General features: G+C 58.6%; 3 protein-coding genes across 3 annotated transcripts in view; 1 reads left to right on the top strand and 2 right to left on the bottom strand.

Moving 5' to 3' along the window:
* The first annotated feature begins 2,079 nt into the window (after positions 1-2,079).
* On the top strand, positions 2,080-6,168 carry GPR182 (G protein-coupled receptor 182). Its single transcript, XM_017728696.1, has 2 exons — positions 2,080-2,282; positions 3,389-6,168. Exon 2 carries the CDS (start codon positions 3,397-3,399, stop codon positions 4,510-4,512), a length of 1,116 nt encoding a protein of 371 aa, XP_017584185.1. The 5' UTR covers positions 2,080-2,282; positions 3,389-3,396; the 3' UTR covers positions 4,513-6,168.
* A 1,285-nt stretch (positions 6,169-7,453) lies between these two features.
* On the bottom strand, positions 7,454-14,076 carry ZBTB39 (zinc finger and BTB domain containing 39). The gene has a single exon (XM_017728695.1). It carries the CDS (start codon positions 12,958-12,960, stop codon positions 10,831-10,833), a length of 2,130 nt encoding a protein of 709 aa, XP_017584184.1. The 5' UTR covers positions 12,961-14,076; the 3' UTR covers positions 7,454-10,830.
* MYO1A (myosin IA) overlaps positions 12,973-14,087 on the bottom strand; it is an 18,058-nt gene continuing 16,943 nt past the window's right edge. Inside the window, exon 29 of the mRNA XM_017728664.1 lies at positions 12,973-13,070. Coding sequence (XP_017584153.1) covers positions 12,973-13,070 — 98 coding nt within the window. The remainder of the gene's footprint in view (positions 13,071-14,087) is intronic.

Consider the following 14,087-nt stretch of genomic DNA (forward strand, 5'->3'; position numbering starts at 1 on the left):
GCTCTCCCGCTGCCCCCGCAGCCGCTACGCCGCCGGCTGGGATGCCCGGCTCATCTTCCTGCCCCTCAGCTACGCCCCGGCCTTGCTGTCCGACACCATCCTTGGCCTCCTCCTGCCCATCCCGGCCAGCGGGGTGCCCTGAGGATGACCACCAGAGCGGGGGCACGGACAGGGAGCCCGTGGGTGACTCGCGCCCCCGAGAATGTGCCCAGTAAAGGCGGTGCAATGCTGGAGCTCCGACCTCGGAGGTGTCCGATGACCACCTGGCCACGGTGCTAGTGACCCTTCCCACCGGGGGGTCCCGTGGCAGGCCCCCGGCTGCTGCCCGTGCCCAGAGCAGCCGCGTATCCCGGGATACCCCGGTTCGGCTGGCAGGGAAGGATCTGGGAAAGGCAGCGCGGTGTTTATCCATTATGTGGGCATGGCGTATCCAGGGATGCCCCGGCTGAGCTGCCAGGGAACGGGCTGGGAAAGGCAGCGCGGTGTTTATCCATCCCGTGGGCTCGTGGGCGGTGATCCCTGCGTCACTCACCGCGCTAATTAAGAGCTGATTAGCGATCAGTAGCTGAGGGGCAGACTTCTGAGTCTGCTGTTGCCTGCGGGATCAGAGCAGCGCCAAGGCAGCCCCGATCCCCCCAGCTCGGGCAGGGGCCGAGCCCACGCCGGACCGGGACCCCCGGGATGCGATGGGGAGGACGAGAGGGATGAGGAGGAGGCGGGACCTTGCACAAGCTGCGTTCAGCTCGCCGAGCTACTTCCCCAGCCAAGGAAGCTTCTCCGAAGTGTTTCCTTTGGCTTAGCAAAGTACAACGTCCCCGGCAGCCCCCGCACGTCGCGTTCGGGGCCCGCGTGTCCCCGGGGGCCGGGATGCAGCGTGCCAAGCCCCCGGAGCTGCTGCCTTGGCTGCCCCTGCCGTGGGACACCTGTGCCCGCATCCCTCCGGCAGCGCCCCGGGCCGGCCGTGGCTGCCCGGGGAGGCAAAGAGCGGGAGAACGGCAGATCCCCGGCGCTGCCTCCGCCTGGAGCCCACCTCTCCAAACCCTGAGGGAGGCTGGGGGCTCCTGGGCACGCATTTGGGGTGCTGAGAACCTTGGGGCGCCCCAGGCATTGCGGTAGGGACGGGCAGAAGGGGCTGAGTCGCCTGTCCCGCTTCCCGCGGCTCAGCTGGCTTGGAAATACACCCGGCTCGCAGACCTCGCCATTCCCACCAGGATCAGCAGCCCCAGCACAATCCTTGACGGCTCCCAGATCCTGCTCAGTCCCAGAGTTCGCTGTGGAATTTCCCTGACCTGTTAAAGAGAACCAGCAGAGCACTGCTTCCCCCTCGGGTTGGACAAAACCCCTGAGCCCCTCGGTGGCAGAGCGGCCCCTCACCACCCCCACGGCCCCATCTGAGCCAAAATGTGCCCGGGGCCAGCACGAAGCTGCTGAGTTCCTGTTTGGAAGCCGGTCGTGCCAGGGCCGGTACCTGCCCACGGGGTCAGCAGCGCTGGGCTTGTTGTTGTGAGCCCCGACTTATCAGTGCCTTCGTGCTTCCCCGCTCCGGCCGTGCCTTCCTTCCGAGCCGATTGTTGATCCCGCAGTCTTGTCTGCGCTGGAAAAAAGGAGATTTCCTGCAATTGTTTCGCAGGACTTGCAGATCGATGCAAAAATTTCTGCCTATCAGCCCCCTCCCCAGCGCCGGGGCAAGGCTTGAGCCCCCTCCCTTCCCCTGCCAGACCGCGGGGCAATCACGGCTCTGTGATTAATTGCTGCCTGGCCAGAGGTGCTTCTCTGCCGACATACATCTGCCATCGGCTCCTGCGGGAGTGCTGCCCGGGCAGAGAGTTCAGCTTTCAGCCCTTTTGCCCCGAAAAGAACCCCGAGCTCACCCTGATATCGACGTGGCACCAGGGGCAGCTTTGGCACCTTTGTTATAACCCACCCCAACCCCGCAGGATTCCCAGCGCTGGGGCAGGACCTGGGATGTATTTTCCCCACAGCAGAATCTAGGCAGGATCCAGCCTTCGAGCCCAGCGGGGTGACAGTGGAGGGGACCCTCAGGAAGCCTCGGGGACCCCCGTCCACAAAATCAAAGGGGAGCCGAGTCCCGGGGCTGGAAATCCAGCCGAATGTCACCCGCGCGGGGCTGTCTCAGGATGTTGCACCACGATGGTCATTTCCTGCCCAGGAAGCGGCCACCAAGCCCACCCGAGCTCCGTGCCCAGAGGCGTGCGAGCTGCCGAGCCGAGAGGATCCCCCCACTCCCGAACAGCCCCCGCGCAGCCCTCGCTCAGCCGCCGGTGAGCCAGCTCCGTCCCTCCTCCCTCGTGTCCCTTCTCCTGTCCATCTATCCCCTTTATCATCTATCTGTCCCCTCTCCCATCTGTCTGTCCCCTCTCCCGTTTGTCTGTCCTTAGTCCTGTCCTCCTGTCCCTTCTCCTGTCCACCTGTTCCCTCTCCCATCCATCTGTTCCCTCTCCCATCTTTCTGTCCCCTCTCCTGTCCATCTGTCCCCTCTCCTGTCCATCTGTCCCTTCTCCTGTCCATCTCTCCCCTCTCCTGTCCATCTCTCCCCTCTCCTGTCCATCTGTCCCGTTCTCCATCTCTCTCTCCTCAATCCCAGTGGTCTCTCAGGACGTGCAGCGCAGAGGGGATGGGAGGTTCAGGAGCCCTGGGGGTGGCAGATCCAGCCTCTCGCTGGTTTTGGGGCCGGTGGGTGTCAGCCTGGGTGGGTGTCACCCCTTTGCCACAGGGATGACGCTCTCGCAGGGGACACCTGGCTGTGGCTTGGTCCCGGCTTGCCAGGCTTCAAGTGCCCCTTGGAAGACCCCACTGGCCCTGCACAGCATTCCCAAGGGAACTTGGGCATGAACGCTGCTCCTGAACTCTTGCAGCGGCACAAGGCTGGACGGGGTCCGCAGCGTCTTCGCTGTGAGGACGCAGCTGTGCTGGGATCAGAGCTCTCACTTGGGGCAATAAGAGGATGTTCAGGTCAACTGCATTTCCCTGAAATTTATAATTTTGCCACCTACTTGGAAGTCCCGATGGCTCCCGCAGAGTGAGGGTGGCCGGCAAGTGACCACACCCTGAGGGCTTGGGGCGGGGAGCAGTGGCTTTCCCGCTGGAGCTGAGTCTCTGGGACAGTCACTGGCACCTGTCTGTGCCCCAGACCAGGCTCTGGGACAGGGAACAGCCGCCACATGTGGTGGCTGTTGTTTGCGGCTGGCATTTATCCTGGGGTGTGAGGGGATCGCCTGGGTGGACACAGCATCTTTTCAGGGTTGATGTAGGGGGTCACTGTGGGAGTAAAAATTGGGTTAGAAGCCCCCAGAAGGATTTTTTTAAGCCCCCCACAAGGGCTCTGTGTTTCAGGCTGCTAAGGTCAGTGCTCTCCCTTTCCCTGCAGCCACCAGGATGGCTGAGGTGACCAGTGTCCCCATGGAGACACACACTGTCCGCATGGAGACACACACCGTCCCGAGTGAGTACGGGGACTACCACAACTGGTCCGAGCTGTTCCACCTCCTGAACCACACCTACACCTACTGCGAGTTCAGCCTGGACGAGAACATCAAGCGGGTGATTCTCTTCATCCTCTACCTGGTCATCTTCGTGGTGGGCTTGGTGGAGAACCTCCTCGTCATCTGGGTCAACTGGCAGACACGGGGCAACAAGAGCTTGGTCAACCTGTACATCATCAACATGGCCATCGCTGACCTCGGGGTGCTGCTCTCGCTGCCCATCTGGATGCTGGAGGTGATGCTGGATTACACCTGGCTCTGGGGCAGCTTCCTCTGCCGCTTCACCCACTACTTCTACTTCGCCAACATGTACGCCAGCATCTTCTTCCTCACCTGCCTGAGCGTAGATCGCTACGTGACCCTGACCAGCTCCTCGCTCTTCTGGCGCCGGCACCAGCACTGCGCGCGCCGCGTGGTCTGCGCCTGCAGCTGGGTGCTGGCCGCCGCCATCCCCTTCCTGGAGGTGGCTCACATGCAGCTGGTCAACACCGGGGAGCCCATCTGCATCTTCATGGCCCCCTTTGAGACCTACGACGAGTGGGCGCTGGCGGTCAGCTTGGCCACCACCACCATCGGCTTCCTCATCCCCTTCCCCATCATCGCCGTGTTCAACGTGCTGACGGCGCGGTTCGTCCGGCGCACCAAGCCCGAGAGCCGCAAGCACTGCCTGCTCATCTACGCCTATATCGGGGTGTTCCTGCTCAGCTGGCTGCCCTTCCATGTTGTGCTGACGCTGCTCACCCTCGAGGGCAACCACATCGTCCTGCACTGCACCTTTGCCCACCTCCTCTACTTCTTCTATGACATCATAGACTGCTTCACCCTGCTCCACTGCGTCATCAACCCCATCCTCTACAACTTCCTCAGCAAGAACTTCCGCAGCAAACTCATCTCCGCTGTGGTCAAGTACATCCCGAAGGACCACGGTGGCCAGAAGGGCGCCGACAACTCCTCCTCCAGCACGCAGCACTCCATAGTCATCGCAAAGGACAATAGCCCTCCCAACTAAGGGGGGTTGGACTCTCCCAGCCTCTGTCGTGGTGCCTCCCTGGGGACAGTGGGATCGCTTCTCCTGGTGCTGAGGAGAGAATTTGCTCGGACACAGCTCTTCTCGGCTGGGCACCTCCCGTGGCAGGATGAGGTGCCAGGTTTGAGGAGAGTTGGGAGCTATGGACATCTTGCCTCTGGAGCGTTGCTGCGTCCAGCCTAAAGACAGGATAAGAGGAAAAGAGATTCCCTGTTTTACAAAGGAAACCCTTGCAATAATAAAGCCACTCAGTTACTCCGCTCAGCGTCTGACACAATCCAGCCCCTGAGATCTGATCCCCATCCTGCCCCAAGCTGTGGGGTTGGGGTGCATGATCTGCCCCATCACGGGTGTTTCTGCACCCCCAAACTGTCCCTGACCCCCAGCCCTGTGCATGGCACTGCCTGGTGAGTGCCATCCCGAGTGGGAGAGAAGGAATCATCCCTTTGGAACACAAACCTCCCCTCACCGTGCCCAGCAACGTCCAGAGCCTGATTTTTGAGAGATGAAGGCAAGGCAGCCCAAGGGGCTGAGCAGGGCATGGACCTGAGGGGAGGAACAATTTGGATTCGAGATCAGCAACTCCTTCAGAGCAATTTTGCAAACTCAGTGGTAAATTAGCAATGGTTAAACTGGGTTTCACTGGGCAGGGCTTCTCCAGACTGACTTTGGGTCCCCCATCCCGTTAACTCCAGCCTTCTCTGGAGCATCCCCTGGCAGGTTTTTATGGTCATTGGGTGCATTTCTCAACTCCACAGGGCTCCAACAGCCCTTTTCCTTCCACTAAAATCCCTGCAGGAGCTTGGGCACGTACAGAAAACCTCGGAGCCACAGCGCGGGCTGGGCTTGTGCCATGCGAGGAACTGGAGTATCCGGATAAAGTTCATCCTTGTCCGGATCCTGATCCCAGTCACGTGCTGCGGGTCGAGCCCTCGGTGGGGGAAGGTGACAGAGCGACAGGCGCCGGAGCCCATAAATCTACCAAAGGCCTTGAGCTGCTCGAGGAACACGTCGTGAAAAAAGCAAAGCATAAGCAGTTCTGGGGACAGGATGCTGGAGCAGGGGGTGGGAGCAGGATGTCCCGGGAGAAGCCCCTGACCAGGGCTTTAAGGCGGATACGGGGTTATCGCGGGACGGGCTGGGAAAGCTCTGCCAGTTCTAGGGGTCCTGCAATGGGGTAAAACCCTAAATACCTCAGGGTTCCTTCTGCAGGACGTTCCTTTGTATCCCGGGACACGAGCACTGAGGGAACAATCCAAATCCACGTCTTACATGGAAACCCTGGGAAGGGAGCAGCTCCCTCCTCAGAATTCCCGGTTCAGGGCAGCAGCTCGGGCTGTTCCTTAACTCTGCTCCTCACACCTGTGAGCGCAGAGCCCCGGGGGCTGTGAGACCCCAGGGGCTGTGAGACCCCCGGGCTGAGATCTGCATCCACAGGACCCCACCACTTTCATCCCCTGATCCTGAATCCTCCCTGAGCTTCCCTTTGCCAATTCCCTCCCATTTCCAACGAAGAAATGGATAATAAATACACAACCAACCACTTGCTGTGTGACATCACTGGGGTAAAAATGTATTCAAGATACTTAAACATGTAAAATTTGGTATTTCACCTAATAAACTAAATTTTTAACTGTCTTAATTTCTCTGCAGTTTTGCCCATAGACCTCAGGGCCAGAGTGGCCTCAAATAACCTGTGACCTGGGCTAGGGCACCCTGTTCCTGTGTTCTGCCACCTTCCATGGGAAGTTCTTCCTTGTGTTGAGCTGAAAGCCCTCGTGGTTTCATTTATGGCCATTGCTCCTTGTCCTGTCACGCCACTGAAAAGTCTGGCACCGTCCTCTTGGCACCCACCTTTGAGGTTTTGTTATGGACTGATGAGATCCCCGCTCAAATGGGATATTTATATGGATATCTGAGTTATTTCTATGGATTAACAGAATCCCCTCTCAGTCTTTTCTCCAGACTAAACAAGCCCAGCTTCCACAGTCTCTCCTCATCACCGCGTTGCTCCAGACCCCTCAATACCTTCGTAGCCTCTGCTGGACCCGCTCAAGTAAATCCTTGTCTTTCCTGAACTCAGTTCCCAGCCCGTGGAGCTCCAGCTCCCGGTGAACACGGCACCAGCAGCACGGAAAAGGCTCATCCAGCCACACAAATCCCGGGATTCCCCAGTGGGTGGGCTCTGCTCCCACCCTGCTGCTGCCTCCTGTTCCTGAACCCCGCAGGAATGTCCCGACCCGCTCCCCTGTGCCACTCCCAGTCCTGGAGCCACGCCACAAATCCTGCTGAGCACAGCAGGGGAGCAGGATAGCGGGATGGCCTCACCTGCTTCCCGGGAATTCCCGAGGAGACAGGAATACCGGGATCACACCGGGAGGAACGCCTTTTATACAGAAGCAGCTGCTGACGCCGTTTTGGGTTTTGCCTTTTTTCTTTTACATGTTGCCTGTATTCTTTTATTTCTTTTTCATATGTTTGCAGCTATTGGATTAGGGGCCAGTTTTCCCAGGAATTTTCCATGGCCTTTCCCTAGGCAGAAAGACAAAATAAATTCCAGAGCTCTGAGCCCTGGAGAGCACAAGGCCCTGATCCCATCTTGGTTCTTCCTGGCTACCAAGGTTGAGAAAACTCTTGGAGATACATTTCATGGACAAAGCACAGCCAGTGCCGAGGTTGGGGGCGGGGGGGGGGAGAATTCCATCACCACTTGTCCTCCTAATTGGTGCTTTTTTTGTCAATTATGCTAATTTGCTAAACCTACAAAAACTGTATCCACCCCGTGTGGATAATGGGCTTTTGTGGACATTCCCATCCCTGCCCCTGAAGACCTTCAATAAAGATCCACTTTTATATTACCTCCCATACATGAATATCACCTCGAGTTTCATTTCTAGGTTGAAAAAGGCAACAGTACAAGAGGTCCATGTTTTCCGTTTTATTATTCTAAATAAAAACCACACTTTGTGCTGAACAATGGAGTAGAAAAGAACCCGATGTACAACGATTTTAGACATCTACGATTTGGGGAGGGAAAAGTTTACAAAATATACAAAACTTTACAGCAAATAGATAGTAAACACTTAAATAGCAGGAGGTCAGTACCTACGATTAACTTAACGAAAAGGTTAGACAGCAAATTCAACTCTTGTTCTTTCTTCTTCTGCTCAATTACTCTGATGAGAGACCTGGATCCACTGAGAATGGGGAAAGTGAATTTTGTGTTGGGGATGGGAGTGAGCCTGGGCTCAGAGCAGGGCCCTCGAAGGCTCCGTGACCTGGACGCTGCTGGAATTTCCCCTCTGCAACTCCCTCTCCTACCCCAGGATCCCAAAGCACTTTTCAAACACCTCAGGCTGCCCCAGGGGAGGTAGGTTGGCGTCCCCAAGGTCACCAAGGGCAGTAGGGACAGGAGGGAGCCAGGTTTTCCCATGGTGGTGGAAAAAGAATGAAATCTGGCACGGAGTAAAGCTCTGGCTCTCCCAACATGGAACTGGAGCTCCCAGCCAGGCTGGCCGGACACGGGGACAGGGGTGACATCCCTGCCAACCCCTGAAGGATCAGGGACACCCAGGGCCCTCCTGGGGGGAGCACTCAGGTCTCTGACCCCCATGGGAATCACCCCCCAGGAGGAGCAGCCACAGGTCCAGACCCATCCCTGCAGCCCCTCCACTGCTGGTTTCGGGGTGTTCCATATGGGAATGATCTGTTTTAATCCAGGCAAACAGAAATTCCCTGGATCAGAGCCAGCAGCAAACGGGGGGCCCCTGCTCACCCCTGCAGGGCCAGGAGTGAGGCCTGGCTGTGCCCGGTGGTGTTTCGGTGTAAAAGCTTCTCTTTTTGGTTTATGTGCACAAAAGGCTTTTGCTTTACAGATTAGCGAGATCCGGGGCTGCAGACCCTCCCTGAAGCTCACTACACCTTCTGGAACATTCCAGGAGGATCTCAAGGCTCTCCCAGCCTTGTCTGTCCCTCACATCCTTCATGGCCACCTCCAGAGCAGCGCAGGTCGTGTCCATCCCTGTCCCTGTCCCCAGCCGGGCACAGCCCTGAGTTTCATGCTCGAGGGGACCCTGCACAAGCAGAGGGTGGGACTGGCTGACCCCCCGTGGTCCCTTCCAGCCTCATCCATCCCACAATTCCATGACAGAAACCCCGGAACCCAGAGAGCAGCTCGGAGGAGCCTGCAGCGAAGCGCCCTCAGCTCCCACACCGCCCAGAGCACCACGCCATTCCCAAAATCACCCTTTCTCTTGTAAAACCTAATGCAGTTCAACACAGCTCCACAGCGATCCCAGGACCACGAGACCGGAGTTCAGAGCTCGGAGCTGCAGCAGCCAGGCCAACCCCGAGCTGACCTTGGCTCCAGTGCCTTCCCTTCCTCCAAAGCCAGGCTCCAGGCACCCTCCCTGCTCCCGGAGGTAGGTCGGTACCACGGGAGGTACCACCCTCATTTTACAGATGAGGAAACTGAGGCAAACAGGTGAAGTGACTTGCCCAAGGCCACGGCGGAGCCGGGGGAGAGACCCCCGGGCGCTCTGAGCTCTCCGAGTCCAGCCCCCAGCACAGGATGACCCTTCCCGGGTGTCCCTTTCCCGGGTGTCCCTTCACAGGGAGGGGGCAGCGGGGTGAGTTTCCAGGGTTTGCAAATCACTAGTTTAGTTTATAGTTTAGTTTAGTTTAGTTTAGTAACAGCAAAACTTGACAGAAGCACAGGAGCCGATCCACGACCACCGAGGCTGGAGAGCCTGGAGCGCTTCCTGTTTGTGAGGTAGAATGAGTTACCCGAGGGCAGTCCCAGCTTGGAAATGTCTGCTCCTCCCCACCTCTGCCCTACAGCAGCAGAACATGGGGAGAAGCTAATCCATGCCCTTCCCAGTGTTAATGCTGTTGGCACCAGCTGACCTCGCCAGGGTGGCCAGGAGAGACCCCCAGGAGTGCCCGGCCCACGGCCAGGAGAGCCCCCCACGCTGAGGTGGACCTGACACGGGGCCAAGAGAGACGCCTGTGCCCAGGAGAGCCTGACACATGTCCAGGAGAGCTCCCCACACCCAGAAGAGCCTCCTGCAGCAAGGGGCACCTGAAACATAGAGGGGGAGAGCCATCAATGCCCAGGAGAGCCCCTCCACGCCCAGGAGAGCTCCCAGCAGTGCCCGGCACGCGGCCGGAGAGGCCCAGCCATCGCTGTGGCTCCCACTCCATGAACAAACTCACATCACTCCAACCACACACATCTGGCACCGGAACACGCCCGGGATGTGGCGATCCACGGCCTGGGAGGGAGGATCCCTTTGGCAGGAGAAGGGTCCTCCAAGGTACCTTCCAGGGAGTTAAGGCAACAGCTTCATCCCGACTCATCTGCCCCGGGGCACAGCGTGAAGCTGGGGCAGAGTGGAGCCAGGAGACTCCTGGCTCTCCGTGGCCACCACAAATCATCTCCCAGGGAGCACGGACCTGCTTCCCCTCCCTCTCCAGTCCGACGGGAGATCCCTGTGCTCCCACAGCTGCCTCCGCCTGGGCTCTGCAGGGAGGTCCCGTGGCTCCTTCATCTCCTCCTCTGGGTCTCAGGGCGTGAGCGAGTCCCAGCCACGGCAGAGAAAACACGGCCTGGGAATCTGCGAACCCCCCTCTCCTGGCTCCCTGCTGGGATTCCTCCTTGTTTACACACTCAGGTGCTTCCTGCTCCTCTCCCCAGCAACGCAGCCGTGGCTGATCCCAGAGCACACTTTGCCCATCTCCTGGCAGTAGCAGCAGAACACCAGGGATGCCCAGAATGTCTTTTTTTTTTTTTTTCCTTTTTTCTTTCTCTTTCATTCCTTTCCTTCGAGTCCAGCACCTGCTCTGGCTCCATCCCTCTCCACTGAGGTCAGGTGTGAAAATCTTAGCAGCATCAGTTTGTGGACAAGCTCAGGGTTAGCCTGCTCAAGTGGGCTAAAAGTTTAAAAAAAAATAGAATCTAGATTCAAAAACTAGTGAGAAATGCTAAAAGCACAGAACTCGATGGCCTCTAACAGGACCAGAGGTAAGTAAACACGACAGACTCCTTGAAACAGTGATGTACCTCACGTGCTGTTAATTTGTACAACGCCACCACTCTAAAAAGCCCTAGGAAGGCCCAAAAATTAAAAAATTAAACCAAAAAAAAAAAACAACCCAACCCAAAAAAACCAAAGAATTCCATCCATGATGCCTGACCATTAAATAAAACGAAACGACATCCTTTTGTTTTTTCTTTTTTTTTTTCTCCACAGCTTCCATTCACTAACACTCGCTCCTCCTCGCCGGCCCTGCCCTGCCCCATCAGCTATCCGTGTTTTTCTCGGCCTCTTTGGAATGGATGATGTACATGAAAGTCTGTTCGATGGTGAAGTCCGGCGGGAGGCTGCCCTTGTGCACCCCTATGTGCTTGCTCATGAGGTTGAGCGTGGAGCTGTAGTGGCCACACACGGTGCACCGGTACATGAGGGCCCCCGAGTGCGTCCGCAGGTGGCACTTGATGGTGGAGCGCCCGCGGAAGAACTTGTGGCACACCTTGCACTGGTAGGGCTTCTCCCCGGTGTGGATGCGCCGGTGGTAGTTGAACTCGCTGGTGTGGGCGAACCTCTTGCCGCACACCTTGCAGCTGTACTTGCTGTTCCCCGGCTGGCTCTGCAGCGCCAGCTCTTCGCTCAGGAACTCCTCGGGCAGCTTCCTCTTGGGCAGCCCCTGCGGCTGCAGGCGCTCCCCGAACCCCGCCCGGATGTCCAGGCTGCCCCCGCACTTGTGCTGGCTGACGTGGTACCGATAGGCCGCTTCCAGCTTGAAGCTCTGGCTGCAGAAGTGGCACTGGAAAAGAGCCTCCTCCGCGTGCTGGTGCACGGCCAGGTGCTTCTCCAGGAGCTGCCGGTCCACGAAGCTGCTGGCACACACGGAGCACGAGAAGACGGAGATGCCCAGGTGGGACAGGGTGTGCCACAGCAGGCTGCAGAGGCTCAGGTGCCGCTGGTCGCACACGCCGCACGTCTGGCTCTTCAGGTTCACGTGCTCCAGCAGGTGGTTCCGGACCGTGTGGAAATCTTTGGCCAAGGGCTTCCCGCAGGCAGCGCAGGCCAGCTCGGGGCTGGGCCCTCCCCCAAACACGGCCGCCTTGCCCGGCAGGGGGTCACTGGGGTGGACGATGATGTTGTTGTCGAAGACCCCGTCCCGCCGGTGCAGCGTCAGCTGCCACTGCGTGAAGAACTTGGTCTCGCACATGTCGCAGGAGAAGAGGAAGATGCCGATGTGGGACAGCACGTGAGTGACCCTGGAGTTGCGGTCCTGGAAGTGGGTCTCGCAGACTTTGCAGTTCCCGGTGAGCAGGTCCACGTGGTCCCTGGCGTGCTGGCGGATCAGCTGGATGTTGGGCTCCAGCACCTTCTTGCACACCTGGCAGGGCATGGCCTTGCTGTCCCGGCCGTCGCTCTCGAAGGCCAGCTCCTCCTCGCTGTCGTCGCTCAGCTCAATCACTTCCTCAGACGGGACCAGCTCTTCTCCAGCATCCTCAAAATGCAGCTCAGCCTCTCCCAAATCCTCCAGCTGGAGTTCATCCATCTGCTCGAATCCCTGCTCTTTGGAGTGGTCACTGTTGCTGGGGCAGGAGTTGCTCCCCGTGGAGACATCCAGGGAGGGGTCAGTGGGGAAGAAGCCGCCCTTGCCATAGTCGCCGTTGCTCTGGGCCTTGTACTGAGGGCAGGAGCTGCCGGTGGTCTGTGCCACGACATTCCCGCCGGGCTGGGCCCCCAGACCCGCAACCGGAGCGAACTGCCCCGGATCCGACTCCTGTTCTGTCTTGGGGGGCTGCTGTGGGTGCATCAAGGGAAGAGCCTGGCTGGCCTCACCCACAGGGTTCCTGTCATCCTCTTTGTAGCTGCCCGCCACGTCCCCGTGCAGGAGGTAATTCCGCTCGGGGCCGAAGTGCTCCGCGCCGCTCCGGATGTCCCCCAGAGAGTGGCTCTGCTCCGAGGAGGTGCTGCTCAGAGGCCCAGCCCGGCCTTCCCCCACGGCCAGGGCAGGCTGCTTGGTGATGGCCGAGCTCTCCAGGTCAGGGAAGGTGGAGTGACAGGCCTGCAGCAAGTCCTCCATGCCCAGCCGCTCCGCCACCTCGTAGATAACACCCACATTGATAAGGTCTGTGAAGAGCTCCGAGGTGTACACAAAGCTCAGGATCTTCTCGAAGTTGGCTGGAGTGATGAAATCCACCACGTAGGTCCTGGCAGCGTCCAGCCCCGTGTTGAGGAAGAGGTTCTGGAAGTAGCCGGCGGCGCAGGCCAGCACGGCCTTGTGCGCGGCGAAGGAGCGGGAGCCCACCAGGATGGTGACGTCGCACATGGTCTCGGAGAGCCGGCACTTGTTGAGTTCCTTCAGCAGGTTGTTGGGGTGGTTGGTGCTGTGCAGCTTGATCCTCATGCCCATCTTAGCAGCTGCTTAAAAGTCCCTTCTCCTGGTCAGCTCGGCCTTCACGCTTTCATCCGCGGCGGGAGCAGGAGGCGATGGGCAGCCAGGAACTGGCAGGGCAAGGGGCTCTGGAGAGGGGAAATGCAAAAAATGTTATCATTTAACAACCAAAGCCACACCATTCTGGTCATATCCCCTGTTTTCCACCTTTCTGATGAGCCACGGAGCAGCTGCTCAGCTGGAGATGGACTAAACCTGTCTTGTCATTGCACAGACCGACTTTTTTGGGAAGTAAAAGGCTGGATGTACAAAGGAGCAAAGTCAAAACAAAAAGACACTGACTCTCAGAGGTCCTCACTGCTATTGGGGCAGGGACAGAGATCCTGCTGACTCTGAGACCCAACTGGAACCTGTCCCAGACATCTCCCCTCTTCCCGAGCTGGGGATGAGGCTTCTCTCCAAAGAAATGTCACTCAGGCTGCACACGCCAGTCGGATTTGCCTCTAGGTCTCCTCCAGCTGCAGCCACTTCATTCCTTCACTTCAGATTCCACCTGTACCCACAAGGAGACTTCAGGCTCCCAGGTGGGATTCTCTGCATTCCAGCCTTGTGGATTCCCCTGGGATTTCTTGTCGGCTCCAATGGAGCCCGCGGTGCCTCTCAGATTCCCTGGCTGCCACCACACCTGTCCCACAGCACTGGCCATTCCCCTCAGTGTCCTCCCACCTTGTCCCACTGCCTCTGTCCCCCTGTCCTGCTCACGGATGCCCCAGCAGCTCTTGGGACTCCACGAACTTACCCAGGGAGCTCTGTCCCTAACTCCCTTATTCCTAATTCCCTGCCTTCCCCTCCCTGGGACAGAGAACAGCGAGCCCAAAAGGCAGCAAAGAGCGGGAGTTTGGAGGGGGCTGGGGCTGCCCCTGCCCCAACTCCGGGGAAAACCAAAGGGGCAGAGGACGGGCTGTTCTCCCCCGGGACGCGGAGGGATGGGGGAAACACCACTGGCAGCTGGGGAGGGCGAGGAGGAGGATGAAGATGCCGGGGAAGGCTCTGGAAGGCAAACGCTCAGCAGCCCAAAAAGCACCTGGGCAATTCCTGCGGCGTGCGGATCCCTGAGGAGGGGATGGGGCAGGAGGGAAAAGAGC

Source organism: Corvus brachyrhynchos, unplaced genomic scaffold, assembly GCF_000691975.1.
Source record: "Corvus brachyrhynchos isolate BGI_N302 unplaced genomic scaffold, ASM69197v1 scaffold193, whole genome shotgun sequence".
NCBI lineage: Eukaryota > Metazoa > Chordata > Aves > Passeriformes > Corvidae > Corvus > Corvus brachyrhynchos.

Excerpts from the sequence above, each read along its gene's own strand:
- GPR182 (XM_017728696.1), top strand. The coding sequence starts at position 3,397 with ATGGCTGAGGTGACCAGTGTCCCCATGGAGACACACACTGTCCGCATG.
- ZBTB39 (XM_017728695.1), bottom strand. The coding sequence starts at position 12,960 with ATGGGCATGAGGATCAAGCTGCACAGCACCAACCACCCCAACAACCTG.